Raw genomic sequence first — 19,023 nt, 5'->3', positions numbered from 1 at the left:
AATAAATAAACAAGGCCATTTGGAGAAACCGTTTGGCAAAAGTCAGTCGCTACCCATTTCCTCTGGCACGTCTGGGAAAGGAGTGTCGGCTGGAAAAGGGTTATATTGAAGGGCGATCGACTTTACGTTCATTACAGTGAACCAGGAAAGAGTCCAACGGCAAGCGTCTGCGAGCATTCTAATCTAACAGAGCCTTGAACGTTCTTATCATAACAAAGTTACAGTATTCTGAATATTATTGTGGATATCATCTGTGACATCCAAAATGACAGAACTTTATGAGTTGCTTCAATTATAGATATGTGAAACTTGCAAAATTCAGAACAAATAAGAAGCCATTTTGAATTTCACGGATGATACAACAGGTAGCTTTTAATATTGTTGCTTCGAGCAATGGTAAAAGCATGCAGACGCTTGTCTCGGACCCCTTCACGATAAATCACAATGGCAAAAAAATTTAGACCACGCCGTGAGCCACGTGAGCGGTGCTGCCACGCATAGCTTATTTCAAACGGAAAAAAAAAACTGTGGGACTCCCCGATAATAGTATATACACAATCTCAGAGAGACCAGCCGATAGTGTGAAAGTGCGCGTCAACGCGTGAAAGCCATGCACTTTGATCTTCATTAGTAAATAGATTTTGAACTATTGCTTTTTTATAAACAGGGGAACGCAAAATGGAAGGAAGAGATTTTCTGATAGGAGAGCGGATGCATAATTGTATGGAGATTGAAACCTTTTGCGCGGGTGTCGGATCATTGCGTGATCTCTGCATACCTCTCGCACAAAAGGCATGATGGCAGTGCCAGAAGAAACAAATTAAGCCGCAAATAAACATCGAACGGATAAAACATTAAGATAAATCAAAATTAAGCTGCCAACGGATATTTCTACTGCTGGGAATCAAGCAGGGTTAGTGGGATAGCACGCATCTATTACCGATTGGCTTATACTATACAGGGTGTCGACATGGACATGCGTGACATTGAAAATAGCTTGTAGGTGTAATTTCATATACAGAAAAAACATACAACGTTGATTTGTTTTGGACTTGGGAGTGTGAAACAGATAACATATTTTACAATCGGTAACAAGTGTATACTTAAAACATAAAATTAATAATCGATATCTTCAATTAAAATTGTAACTTCATAATATTACATGTACAACAAGGAACATAAAAAGTTATGCTTTTCATAACACGTTATTAAAATGTGTTTTATCAACTTCGTTTCAAAAACATTTTTGAAACCATAACCCACGGCTTCGTATTTATACAAAGACGGCCACCGCTGTACGTACTAGGCCAACGTGAGGATAATTTATATTATATACTCAGTTATCTATGTATCAGTATGTCATGAACAGCATATATATGTTTAATGTTCAGTCCAAGGGTAAATAACTAGATCATCAAATCAATGGTGATCAGTTGACTACTCGTAACCCAATTTCATGATAGAATTGACTACTCGTAACAAATAATTTACAGGGGAGTTCTAACACTGAATAAAATAAAGTTTTGAGGACATAAAATGAGTTTGATTTGGTAGTATATTCAATATATTTAATTTTATTCCTTTTTAATACTACCCAGTAATGAAAATGGTGGTTAAGAGTTGTCAGTTTTAACACGAAATTGTGTTACGAGTAGTCAAACCAATCACAATGGAACTCGTAAGAACAATCTTTTTTATGAACAAGTTTTGTTATTTTTTCTTCATAAAATTAACAAGCTTCTCCCAAAATCACGTGACCCTACGATTAACAACTGTGTCAACGGATGCAGACAGAGGATCGGTGGGGTCATACCGGTTAATAAACAAATCTACGTGAAAGGTTATCAGGGGAAGATGAGTGATAATAAATTGACACCAGGCAAAAATTCCTCTCGACTGTCATCAGATTAACTCGAATAACTAACAATACCAATGAGGGGAGTTACGGTTACCATTACCGTATTATATATAACATCGTGAATCCCACAACAGGAGGGTGTTATATCTGTCTACGGTCAGGGGGTGAGGCAACGGGGTCCAATCTACGGGCGGTCATAACATCTAAGGGGGCGGGGTGAGGGCCGTTACACGCAACGAGGGTGTTCCACATCGAACCGCACTAAACATGGCAAGAGCGCGGCAGCACCGGATTCTTTTCTCCGCCCTCTTTCTCTCTCGCCTTTAGCCTCAAGTCAACATCCTCAAGATAATCGTGAACATTAAAAAAGATTCTGACCATGCAACGTATTTTAAATTACATCACTAAACCCGTTTAAAACGGAACTCTACATCAGAATAGAAGGGATCAAGAAAATGTGTCAAATAAGTTTTTTACAAAATTAGAATTATAAAAAGACCACATTAGAAAGACGTGATACAAAAAAATCTATGAAAATAGTACTAGTTAAGTATAAAAGCAAGAAAGGCATCCATGGACTGAAACCGTATGCGGTTTAGATCCGTGTGCCATACTAAACTTATGAGTTACGTTCATAAAAATATATTTTCACTAAATTTGTAAGTGTATGGTATAAACGGATACGATCAGATGCTTATAATATACTATGTGGAAATATATTTCCATGACCCGAAAAGATAAGCTTAGTATTACACAAGGTTCGAAACCACATACGGTTTGAGTCCATGGATGGCCTATTATATTCAGAAGATGGAGGGTTATTTTACATTTTTTTTTTCAAATCAGTCTTTAACCAAACTGGTTGCTAGATAAATTTAAAAAGGAATCAACCTTACCACAAATCATTTTCAAAAAATATATTAGCCTATATTAGTGGTACGTATCATACTGTCATAGCAGAGTCGATTACCTCAATGGGTGGGTTATCAAGATAATTTTTTCAGAGCTTTCACAACATCGAACTGTTGATTAAAACACCAATGATCATGTCAGTTGATTGTCTTTGAATGATGCTGCTTTCGAATTGAAGGCGAGAGAGCGTTCTGGGGGCGGGGGCGGAGGGTAGAGGACTCACGACGTGTTCCTGGTGCGGAAGATGCGCATGGTGAGCGTGGGCATGGGCGTGGTGCGCCGCGTGATGCAGGTGATGCTGAAGAAGGTGATGAGGCGGCAGCGCGGCCACCAGCGGCGGTCCCTTCAGCAGGGGATCAGCCAATCCGCCGACGCCCATCATTCCGTAGGCTCCTCCCATCCCGACTCCCATCATCCCTCCCACTCCCACTCCTACTCCTGCCTACTCACACATCATCGCAATTCTTCACTTCACTTCCGAAACATCACCCGACCGTAACTCTAATTCCTAACATCAACTGAACCCCAATAAGTATGTTCTGTTAACTTACAATACAAGATGTAAAATAGACGAATCTTCGTAAGGTAATGGAACTAAGAACTAAAAATTCCGTCTATTGGTCTAAATACAGGTATTTTTCATTATTTTTACTATTTCTATTTAACCATCACTTTCATACATTTAGGCTTATTAAATCATCAGTATATGGTAGAATGGTGTCAGATTCTACTGGCAGTGCAGGCGACTCATTTAGGTATTGGTATTGTTACTTTCAAATGACACTACCACCGTGACGAAGCGATTTCATCGTGGCTGCAATGCCTGAAGAATGCGTCTTTCCTCTAAGATGTAAAAAAAAGTCAGTCTTTCCTACACTATGCAAAAAAGAAAAAAAACAATCTTACGTAGGTAGATCCACGAATGTACATGTTATATGCTGACTGAACTTTAAGTTAAATATGTGGATGTCGAATCTATTGATACCTGTACCCATAAAATAATGATATCTATTGATGTTAATTTAAACTACCGTACTGACCTGAATGTTAGGGGAGTGAATTAAAAATTATTTGGGTACCACCAAATAATATAAAGTGTCCATATATTTTAAAATCTCGAGATAAGTGTAATTTTTAAAAAAAATTCATAACTCATTTCAGCTCAGTATGGTAATTACCCATCCCAACAAGGAGGCAGTCACATTTATAAAAACAAAATCGACAATGAAGCTCTAAGGAATAAAATATTAAATAGCACACTATCGGCATCTCTACTTCACTAACAAAATCCCTCTTACTTCAAAACTAACTGTCCCTGGTACATATATAATATGTATAACTTATTACATAATATCGTCACTGTTCTGGCAGAAGACACTAATTCAAAAAAATGACATATTGAGTTAGTTATACCAAAATGTTCCTTATTTCAAACTTCACCGTCTGGAAATCTTCTTAATAAATAAACAGTCTTTATTTTAAAGTCATCCTTTTTATGATTACTTAATAAACTCACATGATAGACCATTTCAAACATTTTAACAACTTCAAAGTCAAATTACTCAAAACTAGTATTCTCCAGTTAGTGTGTTCTGCCAGAACAGAGACGATATGTAATAAGTAACCATATTATGGTAAAATTAGCAATACAAAAGCAACAAGTAATAAGGACGAAGACATAAAATTACTGTGAATTCTGTAATAAAAAAAGATCATAATATCCACGAATATGTATAATTCAAAACAATATCTTTTATTTGAATAAGTGTAGTGCGACTTTTATATTGTAGCAGATACGTCAGAGTGCCATATTATGTAGTATTATAAAATGATGAAATTTTAGTTGACAGTGATGTTGTCGGCCCCAATATATAGTCGAAATGTAGGTATATACTAGATTAATTATAAAGACAGTGATTGCATAGATAAATTTAATATAAGCTTGTAAAAATAAGTAAGTTTGTTTTATTAATGAAATTAAACGAAAAAAACAACATGAATATCACAAATGGATGGCAAAGCATTCTGCATTACTAAATGAAGTGACGTTTTTGTGAAACTAATTAATACCTATACTGTAATTAGTTTTATTAAAGGTCTGTGTTTCCTTAAATATATTCAATTATGTTATTACATACAATGACAATTAATTCAGAACCTTCTGATAATATGTGATATATGTAGTTCGTTTCCTGGTGACATAAAATTTTATTTGAAACTATTAGTTTCAAAGTTACCTCCATATTCCGTCATTTTGAGATAACCGCAAATAGCATCAAGCACATTTAGAGATACAAAATTTTTTTTTTTTGCACCGTGTAATTAAAAAAAGTGAATAACCAAGTAGAATTAAATTAACAACCATCCTCTGGTTTAATACTATTATATGGATTTGACAGTTTATGCATCTACATACAACGGAAACGAACCATAATTAAGAAAAATGGAGGTGGCCAAAATTTACTGACAGTTTGATTTGATATGTAATTTTTTTTACATGTCGCGTGACGTTTAAATGCACAATGCTGTTGCAATAACAACAGTATATAAGTACAGTGGAACCTTGACTTTACGTGCCTAAAATTCATGATTTCTCACTATTTGCTGTAGTTTCTGTAGCTCAATTTTAGTACATCTAATTTCCGGTTTTATGTTTTTATTACTCGCAATTTACGTCTGAAATATTAAAAATTAAATTAAAATTACGTGTTATAATTGAAAATCCAATTTATTTTAACACAATCAATTCAATGAATAAGACCCGTTTAACACATCTGACACTGGTGTCTGGACACTGCATATACATATAAATGAAAACTAGTGTGTCCGCCTGTATGCGCCCATTATGTGTAAATGCAGCGTCTCATGTGAAACGGCTCTAACATCATTGAAATGAATTCCAGACGCGCATTCTATTTTTAGACATCATCATGACTGGAATGTAATTGTTAGTTTGTTGTTTTGCGTTATTATTTTAATTGACACCCATTGAAATTATTTTGAACACTCGGTTTAAAAAAAAAGAAACATTCTTGAAAGAGGGTGAAAGAACACATGGACATAATATTCTCCAAACCAATTTGTATAATATACGTTTTTCTGTCAGTCCCTATAAAATTAAAAATTGGGGTTTCGGTGTAGTTCATCTAATGAAGTATGACTTATTCAGAGTAAATTTAAATAGAGGTATTTTAACATGCTCTCAGATCTCATAATCATTGATCATAAGGCAGCTTCATTTCCACAAATTATAATCCTTACAAATGAACGAATAGACAAACTGATCTGACTATTCGAATCAATAATGAATGAAAAATAATTATCAAAAATGCCCGCCCTCTGTGCTGTCTTCATCATTGAGCAAAAAAAAAAAGTCTGTGATGCTTGTCAAAGTAAAAATATATTTGAAAATGAAATGCTAAAATTAATATTATCTCAGTACCTATTTTCTTCAAAAGGAGGTTATTAAATCTCGTCATGGTTCTTTGAATATAGAACAAATCTAATGTAACAATTCATATAAAGAATTCTTCTTACACGGTATTCAAATCTCGATATATATCACTGGAAATGATATACATATTGGTATGATGGATAGAATGAAACGATTAGCTAATAATTAAAGCAAACACATATAGCAGAAGATTCATAATGAACTCACGTCTTGGGCGGGAACGGCATAGTTCCCTTGAATGGTGTAAGCTTGTCCTCCAGCCAATATGATGGGACCACCAACTTGCGGCTTCGGTCTGTAAGGAATCGTCGCTCCTTTCGGCGGGCTCTAAAATAACAAATATATTGCATGAATTGTTAGTTATTTTTTATTAAACATATCTATATTTAAATGTTTTTCAATGTGAAATATATATATTTTATAATGCTCACCTCTAACATGACGCAGCAAATGTGATATATACACTGCGTGATGGCTTCTGATGTCCCGCTTATTGTGACTGCACGTTCAGTTGAATTTGGCAACATTTCACCGGCAACCTGATCAAAAATAATTAAATTAAATAACAATTCATTTGTGACTACACTCGCATTTGTGTATTCAATTAGTCCATCTTAAACTGACCACCCTACGGTCAATCAACTGTGAACATTAACAATTCCTTGCACACCACACAGGTAAAGATAGAGATTCCTTTTATGGTATTCTACTATGCATTGTTACACACACAATGCCAAATGAAAACTAATGCACTATTACGGTAAGGAATTTATGAACACATCACATTATCATGAGGTTCGATAGTTTTGGTACGCAACAAGACAATGTAGTAAGTACAGCCCACAATAGCAACCGTAACATTAGCATTAGCCCTGCCTTATGCACAAGAAGAAATCAGATCTGCGAATATTCATGGTTAAATGTTTCCACATAGTTTTCGTGACATAACATCCCCGCTAAGTTTTTGAAATAAACACAACGTAAATAAAAAATGGTTAGACCAGACTACGTCACGACAGTGACTGGCTAAGAGCTTAACACTTGCAGTATTATTTAATTGTTCGTATGTGATGAACCCTAATTTTTACACAGGGTCTAATAATTAATGGGTTGAATTTTACAAAATAAACTTCACACCATGAAAAAAAAAAAGTGCAAATGATGATGGTGAGGTCATAATGTAGAGTATGGTAAGTGCTGACCTGTATATTGGCTCCTGTGATCTCTCTGATCTCCTTTATCTTTGACCCTCCCTTTCCGATGAGTGATCCGCACTGGCTTGCGGGAACGATTAGCCGCAAGGTGATTGGTGGACGAGGTACGCTGGAACCGCCTCCTCCCCCACCGCCTCCCGCCAATTCTCCAAATTGTGAACACCACTGTAATTGATACAAAATAACTATAAATTTCTAATATTCCAGAAAGCCAGAAGTGTCCAATTATTACTTCTCCAACGGCCAATTCCACATGACTTTTGTATTAATTCTACAAGTAATGGAAGAATGACCTCATGACACCAAAACCTCCAGGAAGTATGACTTCCGTGTGGCATCGTAATCTAAGGTGGGTATAACAAAATGACACTAAAAACTGTACGTTTTGTATATAATTTTGGCACATTTTTATATATACTAAAAATTTACCAAGAACCCAAGTAGATTTTGAGGAATACCATTTAGTTTGAACAAAGATTTACATTTATAAATAAAAAACACAAATTTAACATCTGCTATGAAACAATAAAACTGATGGTTGGAGATGAGGCAGAGCAAAGATGACCAGTGAGTTTCTAGCTTTGGAGATATTCATATCAAAGGTGCCAAGTGGAAAATGCAAAAACAGCCTAGCGAGATATAGAATCCACAAGAGGTTTACAACGCATTGACCATAGCACTTGAAAATCAGCAACTCACTGATCATGTTAGTAGCGAAGTAGTGAAATGTTTGCCTGTCGTCGAAGAGTAGATTGACTAAACCTAGTGTCTTAAGACTGTGGTGGAAACTGAACCTGCTCGACCCGTTCGCTTCCTGTGGGATTTACAGTTTTTGAATAAGTCAAAAAAACTAAAACACGCTATCGTCCCTGTTTTTTACAACAGGCCGTGAAGCCCAATAATAGTGGTAAAACTCCCAGCCTTTACATATTGAATGGAATTTACATATTAGATTATGTAAATATATTTTGACTTCACCGGGAATCGAACCCAGAACTCCAGGAAGGCCAGCGCTTTACGCACTGCACCACGAGAGCCGCCTAAAACTTTGCACCTTTACCTTTATGGACTTTCTCCTGTAACGTTGCAAATCATTTGCAATTGTTAAAACACTCTTTTAGGTTAGCATAGTTGATATGATGCCATTATTTGGTGGTGTTATTCCAGAGCGGTAAAAATTGTACAGTATGAAGTATGCTACTGTAATATGATTTAGTGATTATATATTATAAGTGTTTACTTACTTCTTCAAATTTCTTGCAAATGAGGGTGAAGGCTTTGAATATTGCGTTAGTGCGTCCTGTTACAGTTACAATTCTTTCTGGACATGAGCCATCTGAAATTGTGATCATAGCCCCAGACTGGAATAAAACAATCATTATATATTATTAATTTCACTGTTGATTAACCATGAATAATCAGAAAACATAACAATTTATGACTGTGCTGCTTGCTTAACACAAATGATTCCAGCGCAGCTATTCAGTTAGCACGATTCCGTTATTTTCATTGGTCCAAATTAACACGGATGCCATTCCATACACAAGGCGGTTATCAGCGGCTATCGATGGTTATCTACAATAATTAGTAAATTCGTAATACTGTGAAAATTTAAGTTGGTAGACATGCGTGTGAAATACGTCTCTATTCAGTCAAATTCGGTTATGTTCGTGTCAGCGTATTTATGATTGTTTACACCCAAACTCTAAACGCTCGAAATTTTGATTGAAAAGTCAAACATAACACATAACCCACAGTCGAACTCAGTTATTACGATCTCGGACATAGCGAGATCTCGGATGTAATGAAGAAACATTCGTTGATATTTTAGTTTATGATTTTCTCTATACATTTATTCACTTTTATAATGAGCTACTTATCGGATATACCGAGCAAAAATATCATCAAAATTTTTCTTAAAACTGTTGATGTGTCGATCGTTTTAAAACAACATTTTCAACCCTAAGCAGTAAAATCCGACTGTAGACCGATGCCGCCGGGATCGGATTACGTTTATGACACTAGTTAAGTGTCTAAGTACCTAATTGGTGTTTTTGCCGACAACATTGAAAAAGTATCCAAGCATATGGTTGAAATTTCATGTAAAAAATCCAAGCTGAAGTCAGTAGGTACCTACCAGCGTTCATTACAATAAACAACTTCTTTTGTAGTTTATGAATGCCATGCTCGTTTCGGGGAAAATTCTAATTGTGTATTTTTGTTTGAATTGCGACTTTTTGTTTTATGTGACCGCTCATTTAAAAATACCTATTTTCTATAATGAGTAATGCTTATAATGAGCAAATACAGTCGGTCCCATCTTCCTCGTAATAACCAAGTTCGACTGTATTTTCCTTTAACTATCATGTCTTTCCACCAAGAAATAAGATAAATTAATATGAATAAAAAAGTACTGGATAATTAATGAAAGTATTACCTCTTCACGGAATCTATTGATGATTTCTCCTTTTTTGCCAATTATACTGCCAACTTCCTGTAAATATAAAAAACATTTTTTTTTTTAAATAATTTAAATATTCAAAGATTACTTACTGCAAGATCATTCAACTGAGGCAGAATCAAATATAAATTTCGTTGCTTTTTTTGTTGTTGATATGTCGCATGAATCATTAATCACCAGCTAAGCCAATGTGTGAGGAAGTACATACATATGTAGTCGTGTAGGTAGATACGCATATATGCTTCTTACAGATTTGGCTTGGCACATTTCTTATCAAAAATATCCTGGCAACAGAAATGAATTCTGCTGCCTAATTACGCAAGCCACTACACAGAGAACAATTCAGCACGGATACATTATATACACACGCAGATCGATAAGACTGATTTTTACGAGTGGGTAATAAAAGCTTATCTTAAACTATTAATAATTGTTAACTGCTATTGTGCAATGACTAAATAAAACTCAGGTAAAATAAGAATTAAAAACATTTTTATATAAAATTTTGTCACCTTGGAGATGAAATGACTAACTCCACAAAATATTTAAAAGGTAAAAAATAATGAAAGATGTTACATATTATAGAAGTGTTCACACTGTTTGGCTGAAAATTAGTAGACATGGGGACCATCTTTTGCTTCACTTTCATATTGTGTTTAGGATACATTCCTATAGCAGACCCTATACGGTCAATATAAATAAAATATACAGGCCTTGAATGCTACTATCCAACTTTTATTTTAGCAGTATTTTGTAAATTGTATTAATTTCATCCGGCAGCATTCTATATATTATTGTCTATGATCTCTCCTGTCATTCACCCTCGATTGAAATAAATAATGCTACAAAGGTTTCACTTACCTACCTATATATTAAAATCATAAGGAGTATTTTCTGATATTTATAGGCAACCACTTCTGCTGCCATTATTCCAATTTTAAAATTCATTATTCGGAAAATCTGATATAAAATTATGGAAACTTAAAAATAACAAATGAATGTTTTTATGACAGTTGACAGACTAGTCAATTGAAATGCATTTTAGCAATATTTATAAAACTACGATCTCTGTATTTTCATTCAACTCCTGTGAATAGATTCAGTTAAAATTCAAGATTCTTTATCTAGCTCTTTAAATAAAATAACCAGTTGTCCAATAATTCTCTTACGTGGATTCACAATAAACAAACAAGATTGGCCAGTGCTGCGATGTAAACATTATTGGGGATAATGACCCACAGACAATAAAGCAAGTCATATAAATTTTAAAATATGTAATAGGTCAGTTGACCAACATCATGGTGATATATTTTATTTGATTGTCACTAATTAAGTAAGTACTTTTTATATAAAAAAAAATAATGATTTTCCGCTGAATAATTGTTGAAAATTTGAACAGTCATTGCCATTAACACAGGTACGAGCCTCCTCATATTAATATATTATACAGCTCTAAGTGTATCCTAGGACTTTGTTAATTCCGCAGGAATAATTCAAACTTCACCATTATATAGGTATATATGTATAAGACAAGGTTAGCATGACAAATTAAGAAACAAATGTGCTCTCAGATCTCATAATCGTTAATCATAAGGCAGCTTCAAATTTAAAGGGTATAATATCCTCACCACAATCCCATTGGATGGAATGATAAATCACACCATCAAATGTTATAAAAACTAGAGAATATTTTTTTTCAAATATGCCCGCCCTCTGCATTATGTTGTCATCATAGGCACAAATTTCTATTCAATTTACCAACACAGCTGTAATAAATAAATCGGGTTTTAATTACACATCTAGCAAAATCAAATTGTCTTACAAAGGAACGTTCTTTGAAAAAGTCTATCGATTTAATCGTAGCTATGTGGAGAGCAATATACTCTGCTTAGGAACAAATAGTAGTTTATCTATATTCTTCTTTCCAGGGATCTTAACATAATTGTTACTAAATTGTGAAAGAATAAATATAGTAAACACATTTTTTTTTAATGTTTGCAGCTTCAGTCATGATCATTAAGGCGTTTGGCTCATGGAGAAACTAAAATCCGACAAAACTAGTTGCTGATGGAACTCATAAACTGGCCAATGACTGATGCTTCGCACACGGCGCTACTGAAAATGACAATCTCATCCTCAAACTGTCAAAAAACCATTGTCTTTTGCCAATCTTTCACTTTTGATGTCTTGACTTGCTATTACTTGTTCAGTTCAGTTCAATGCTACCAATTTTGGTAGGAAAATATGAATTTTCAGTGAATATACTGATATTCGCACCACTGTTTTATGAGGGACTGGAAACTGAGAGACTGGTAGACAAGAATATCGTGTCTCTTCAGTTTAGTCGTGAACGTTTTGAAACTAAGGGATTCCAGTCTTGCCGTGAGCGAACTGCCATTGAAATACATTAGCTAGATACTGGCTGGAATTTTAGTTTCAGTCTTGTCTTTTTTGAGTATTCTCATGAGCGGAAGGCCTAATACAGAGCTGGAAATGGAACCGTAACCAAACCGCATTCGATTTTTGATCAACAGCTCTGGTTTAATATAATAAACGCGCATGCCTGTTTAAACTCTAAATTGAGAATTGAAATCGGTCACAAATATGATGTAAATTCTTTATTCAATACTTGGCAAGTCATGTTTTTATCACTGTACCAATAATGAAAAAAAAAAGAAATTAATCGGTGGTTTTTCTGTGTGCTGTAGGTATTTTCCACAGTCAAAGAAGTTGATATGATAACAATGTTCAATGTAGTATTAAAAATGAATTGGACTTAATAATCAGTCTAATGAGTAATGACATACAATGAAAACCTTTATTGACATTTATTCTAATGTCAAAGCAAAGTCACACTGTTTGCTTATCAAAATACAGTGCAAATATGTATGATTAAATAAGTAACATTTTGAATTAATTAATCAAAACGGACTATAACTTTGTTATAAATTTATTTAAATAAGTACAAATTTAATGATGTTAAAACTATATTATCAAGACATATAGAATAATTGAGGAACCGAGGATTGAACAAATACAAGTGCAATGGTGATTAAGTTGAGTAAACATTTGTTTGTAAATTCTACATAACTGCTTTCAACATTCTGTAAATAATGTCTCCTTCTCAAATAATCCTTCAGAATAGTAAATTCTAATGTTTGAAGCGGGACAAGAACGAATATTCAAATCTTGTATGGTTCCTTTGAAAATACGAATGACATTTTATACACTATGTATATGGGTTAAACTATCCCGTATAAAATGCTTATATCTTTTCATACAATGTAGTTGTATATTATTTCAATCCCGTTTCAAGCATAATATATATATAGGTAAGTGTGTTTATGTGAAAACTATTTTTTTAATTATCTCACATGCGCCTGTTTCCCCTTAGTAACTCAATTATATGTTCTGTAGTGTAGGCAGTCTGTAGTAAATAAATGTGAAATTGGAAAAAATTGATACTGACCACATAGAATACACTAGTATAACATGTTCGTTACAATTTTGAAGTAATATGTTGGAATATACCTGTGGATGGCAAACGCATATACATAATATACTATAACTAATGATTTTCATTTCATAATAAGTAACTATTCATGTTCTCATAGCAAAAATAGTAGTTTTTATCAATGATTTTCTTTATTTTAAACTGTTCAATCGGATAAGAGGTTTTGCTGTGTAAATAAATCATGGCCTTTATAAAAAACTACATCAAATGAATTCCAAAGAAATTCGATACCACGGCAGCCTTATGACTATGAACTACTAATGAGATTTTCTTTTCATTGGATTATCTAATACAGTGAACATAGAAAATTTTACACTAGTAAACAAAGAGTATTTTTGCAAATTATTTCAATGACTTGAAGAATGAATTGTCTCATATAGAAATAGAGATGCACTGAGAATACGCAAACTAGACTTTATTAATGGTTCATTCAGCATGGACTAATAATTACACTAATCTTATTAAACAGAGCTGTTGAAACCACTATTTTGTAAAAGGTTTTTCTTCGTTCAATTTAGTGAAAAATCGAATGGGGTTCAGTCAATGACATTTATATGGACGAATCATGTGGAAAATAAAATGACACTCACTTTGTGTCGGGTCTGCCGGATGGCGAAATTCATATTTAATATCGGTATCCTTCGCTCAAATGAACATTCCGCTTGCAAGCGGTCTGGCGACACCGCTGGGTCTGCCCATACAAAATATCGATGCAATTCAATGACAGAACAATTTGACAGAAATGGCCGAACATTTTTACGCAGGCAGCGATGATTTCTCCGTTCCTATAAGGGCTCAACGCACAAATGGTGATTTATAAATTTGGTCCGTATTGTAATGACAGTAAGGTATATATTCGTTCAATTTTTCAAATATGGTAGTACTGTTTGCACCGTACTTCAGCTAATTGATTTGCATGAACGGACTGGTAATATTATTTTCAATTTATTATATGTAATTAAACATATTTTTTGACATCGTTTGTTTAATTTAAAATACTTTTTGTCGCGAAATCGATAAATGTATTGTGAAGTATATATTTTTATAATTGAATCGCTACAAATTAAAAAGTGAAATAATGAAGAAGGGAGAATAGTAGTATTATGTCAATGGATTTAGCGGTTTTATTGTCATTATTATCTCTCATTAAATTTTAGAGTTCCTCGCAAAGCAGAAAGGCGATTACATTGGACATATATACTTAGAGTATTAAGATGCGATCCATGTTGGACACCATCGGATGAATGTGTAATATGTTCTGATCATTTTGATAGAAAACATTTCATCACGACAAGGAATGGACTTCGTCGATTAACAAAAGATAATAATCTCATATCATGTGCTCCATTTACTTTTTATGAATATTTCTATTTACTTTCTGTTGTTTTCTCTGTTTGCTTGCTCTCTGAATTATTAAAACATGCACCTATAATATAACGTTAATCGTGTATTTTTTATAACTTCATTCTTGATTTTATTGTCATTTCTTGTTGTGATTCTATAATATTTAAATAAATAGTAATAGAATTGTTATCATTTTCATGCTGAAATAATATTTTCTCCAATAAACTGATACTGGTTTTGTCATTAAAACATTTTCAACGGATCAATTTTCAGTTTCAAAATATTCTTATTAAACGCCGCTTCAAATTATACCAAATTATTATATTGCAATTCAATAACCATCATAATATGTTATTGTTTAATCTCAAACATCTTAAGCAAAGCAATATGATCAAAACGTGAAAATCTAATTACATATTCGTTGATATTTATTTGTACACTGTATGGTTTGTTAGCGCCGTAGCAAAGAATATTTTGTTTAGACAAACAACTTTTCTCAAAACTACGTAATATTCGTATTTCTTCCATAATTTGCCGCCCCTCATAATGTGGCGCCCCTAAGCAACGTTTGGTCTGCTTATCGTGTATTTTTTATAACTTGTTTCTTGATATTTTTTTGTTTTGATTGTTTATGTCATAATAATTAAATTAACAATACCATTGTTATCATTACCATGATTTGATAATATACGGGTATCGTTGTTATAACATTTTCCACGGATCAACTTTCAGTTGAAAATGTCGTAATGATGAAACTGGTATCGCCTGTTTGAAAATAAATGTACGAAGATACATAAGTCAAACATACAATAATAATATATTTTTATAACTTGTTTTTATCTCGAATAAATGGCGTTCAATAAAAATTTAATTGTGTTTGACTATTTTTTTTTGTTATATTTATCTACCTCCGTTCTCTTGTATTATTATCATAGGTACCTACTTTCTTCTGTATTCATACTTCGAAACTGTGTTATTAATTGATAAAAGGCATGTATTTATTATACACACAACAAAAAGAATAATAATATAAATAACGAGTTACAAAAATATTTAAAGTTATTAATTAAGGGCAGAATTCCCAGTTTGCGTCTGGAATCGTTTCGCTGAATGCCTGGAAGCGTTTCGCTGAATCTCCGGAAGACATAAGTAACCCGAGAATTCTAACGCGATGACATTAATACGCCGTTACAATAAAGGCTATATTACTCTAAATTCTCGAAGCTTGATATCGTATAATGGAAATGCAACGTCATATGATCACGTGATGTCTACCTATACATCTGTGAATAAGTTTCGTGCACTATTTCTCGAGCTCGCCGATATGAAATGAGTTGTCCATTTAATACGTCTTTGGGTTCAGTTGAATTAAATCAAAAATCTGTACCCCGGTTCCTGTTCTATAAAAAAACAAAATAGACTTATCCTACTAAGAACAACTTACTTAGTAATTATATATACGTATATTATAATAATACTAATTTCAAGTCTAAGGATTTTCATGTTCGATTGTCTTTCTTTTTCCAGATCTGTTCCTAACTACAATGTAGGATGATTGGTATCATAAAGTCAGTTTTATCGGTTGCCAAGACTGCAGGTATAATAATTCAATTTTTGGTGTCACCATTGATGACGGCTTGGCCTACAAGAAGTGAGCAACTAAATAAATAAGTGTCTTTACGCGGCATACACCTCACGACAGTAGTGATAAACAGCGTATAGCAATTTGTGTATGACATGTTTATTAAATTTATCATTTGCAACACATATAAAAATGTGGTAGAACCTCGATTTAACGTGCACGGAATTCATGTTTTCCTTTTTATTTATTAATTTATGTCTGAAATACATATTCAAAATTCAATTAATTATGTGAATGTACATAAATGTATAGCAAGAATTGAAATTTTAAGTTGCAAAGGCATAACCGCATTTCTTTATATAAAAAATACGCATGCCTTGTAAATGTTGACGCATATGGGATTTTCTATTTTTGTAGACACAGCTGCAGTGCAGAAGAATAAAAATTTTTACAACACAATTGGGGGGGTGTTCTTTTATTTATTTTTACTACACAGGGTAGGAACAGGACATTTTATGTCATGGTCACATTTACCTTCTTATTGTTTACATTTTTTTTACGAATTGTTAATGTTATTTGTGTTGTTTTTTCTTTACATGCATTCAATTAGCAAAAATATACATACATTATCACTTCAAGAGAAGAGGAATATTCTTAAAAAGGTGAAAGAATAAGTCGGTTCACACGTTTCGCTTGCGAATATTAAACAAAAGATGCTATGAGCTACACCGAGAATCGATAAAGCTTTTTTACTTGCATTGATGACCTACAAGACAAAACTTTCAAATCAATTTATAATATTAAAAGTTTTATATAAACGGGCTAAAAATATACAGCAAATCGATTTAAAAAAAAATTAAATTACAATTCCCGCATTTATATTTTCCCGCTATTTCATTTTTTTCATCATATCGGCTATTTTCAAAATGTGTTTGCCGCTGTATTCCCCATAACCGACTCGTACAGAATTTGGTAAATAAACTAAGAAAAATATCACATTTACAATAAGTAGTTTTAGTTACATTTAAGCAACTAGGTACCATGGTATTGTCTACTTATTAATAATATTTTAATAATGGTGAACTGTTGAATTTATAATAATATGCTTATCAAATGATCGATTTATTAATGAATTAAATGTGTGTACCTATTATTAATTTTATTTATACTAGGTTTTTTTCCCGAGAGCTCCAGCACATCATTACCTTGGCAATTGACTGTATGCTAGGCAGGTAAAACACTGGTACTGTTCGGTTAAAGCGGATACAGCGGAAAACGCATTTTGAAAATAGCCGATAAACTGGATTATTTGTAAGGTTAACCTAACCAAACCTAACCCAACCTAACCCAAACTAACAAATAATCCAGTTTATCGGCTATTTTCAAAATGCGTTTTCCGCTGTATCTGCTTTAACCGAACTGTACCAAAACACTTGTTATTAATATCCATGGAAATGTCAAAATAATTTTATAAAGAAACGCAGATAGGCATAGCTATAAAGTATACAGTACACTGAGTTATGGATTGGTTATTATTAAGCTAGGGGTCAGACCAAAGCGATAAATAATAAGGAAGGAAGTCAATCTTACCTTTCCTTGCATAATAAGTCTTATAGTGAGAGTGACTTTGGAGTCCTCCTCATGGAGAGAGGGTTTAGTGTCAAGATCCATGCTGGAGGATGATTTATCTCTTGCGTCACGCGGAATGGTGGCGGCTTTAGGGGAAGCTAATGAAGACCAGGGACTCGGGGGCACTCCACTCTATCTACTGGCTCGTGTGGACCGATCTCGGCAGGCAGGGGAAAGCTGGAACACATTATTGGAAGTCATTAAAATTAGGGAAGATAACTCTTAAAGGACGGAGTGTGTAGGGCAAACTGGCGGATAGGCAAAATAAGAGGGCTCAAATATTTGCAAACAAAACTGGAGGCACTAAGAAAATATCACAATTTAATAACACAAACAAACTATTCGTACTTCTAGAACTATTTTAAAGTTGACAGCGGCGAGACGACAGCGCGTACGAGTTCATTTGACATCAATCAATTATCGGCCGCGGCGAAGACCCGTAAAACCAGATTGTCACTGATCAGTCTTCTACGGTTTGTTTTACTACACAAGGATGTGTAAGATGAGATCCAGCACCGTTATTTGAACTCTCGATATAAACGGTAACATAACCTAATACGACTGCCTCATGGCGGACAGACGCTAAATATCGATCTTGTTCCGTCACTTTTAATGTATAATATTAGTAAATAATGACACGAATAAAATTACACCCAAAAACATTGGCATATACTAATACCATAACAATGCTAAAAAATACATTATTTTCGGAAGTATACTATTATTTATTTTTAAAAACTACGCATCACTATCACAGTACGCTTTTGTAAAATTGTAGCGTCTACCACCTACTTCCGCGTCTATGGTTAACTGCAGCAGCGACCAGAGACAAACTTCGATACTCGGCCAGTGCTGCCATATTTTAAAAGTGGAATTATAGTACAGAGCCTCCAAAATTATAGTATTTGGAGATAAAAAATAGTACGCGTTGTCATCTGTTGAAAATGAAAATTTTCCCAATTTTTCATAGTCGGCTCGTTTTTATTAGGAAAAATATTTCGCCGCGGGCCGCAGGTTCCCAAATTTTCATGGTCGGCTCGTTTTTTTTAGACCTA

The 19,023-nt window shown here is 33.8% G+C and overlaps 2 protein-coding genes across 3 annotated transcripts in view; both read right to left on the bottom strand.

The window, feature by feature from the left end:
- The window catches only part of LOC147078995 (poly(rC)-binding protein 3-like), a 33,189-nt gene extending 14,417 nt beyond the window's left edge, over positions 1–18,772 (bottom strand). For both annotated transcript variants that reach the window (XM_085952281.1, XM_085952270.1), the window contains exons 1-7: positions 18,317–18,772; positions 17,930–18,145; positions 9,876–9,932; positions 8,683–8,799; positions 7,427–7,603; positions 6,656–6,763; positions 6,432–6,551 (exon numbers count right to left, since the gene is read on the bottom strand). In XM_085952281.1, coding sequence (XP_085808407.1) covers positions 6,432–6,551; positions 6,656–6,763; positions 7,427–7,603; positions 8,683–8,799; positions 9,876–9,932; positions 17,930–18,010 — 660 coding nt within the window. In that variant the 5' untranslated portion in view covers positions 18,011–18,145; positions 18,317–18,772. The remainder of the gene's footprint in view (positions 1–6,431; positions 6,552–6,655; positions 6,764–7,426; positions 7,604–8,682; positions 8,800–9,875; positions 9,933–17,929; positions 18,146–18,316) is intronic.
- Positions 1,703–6,127, bottom strand: LOC147078996 (uncharacterized). The gene has a single exon (XM_085952293.1). The coding sequence runs from the start codon at positions 3,183–3,185 to the stop codon at positions 2,868–2,870; it is 318 nt and encodes a 105-aa protein (XP_085808419.1). The 5' UTR covers positions 3,186–6,127; the 3' UTR covers positions 1,703–2,867.
- Positions 18,773–19,023: the final 251 nt, after the last annotated feature.

This window comes from Rhyacophila brunnea, unplaced genomic scaffold, assembly GCF_057557595.1.
Source record: "Rhyacophila brunnea isolate RB1 unplaced genomic scaffold, BYU_Rbru_1.0 scaffold_10, whole genome shotgun sequence".
NCBI classification, from domain to species: Eukaryota; Metazoa; Arthropoda; class Insecta; order Trichoptera; family Rhyacophilidae; genus Rhyacophila; species Rhyacophila brunnea.
This window is presented reverse-complemented; position numbering and strand designations above follow the sequence as displayed.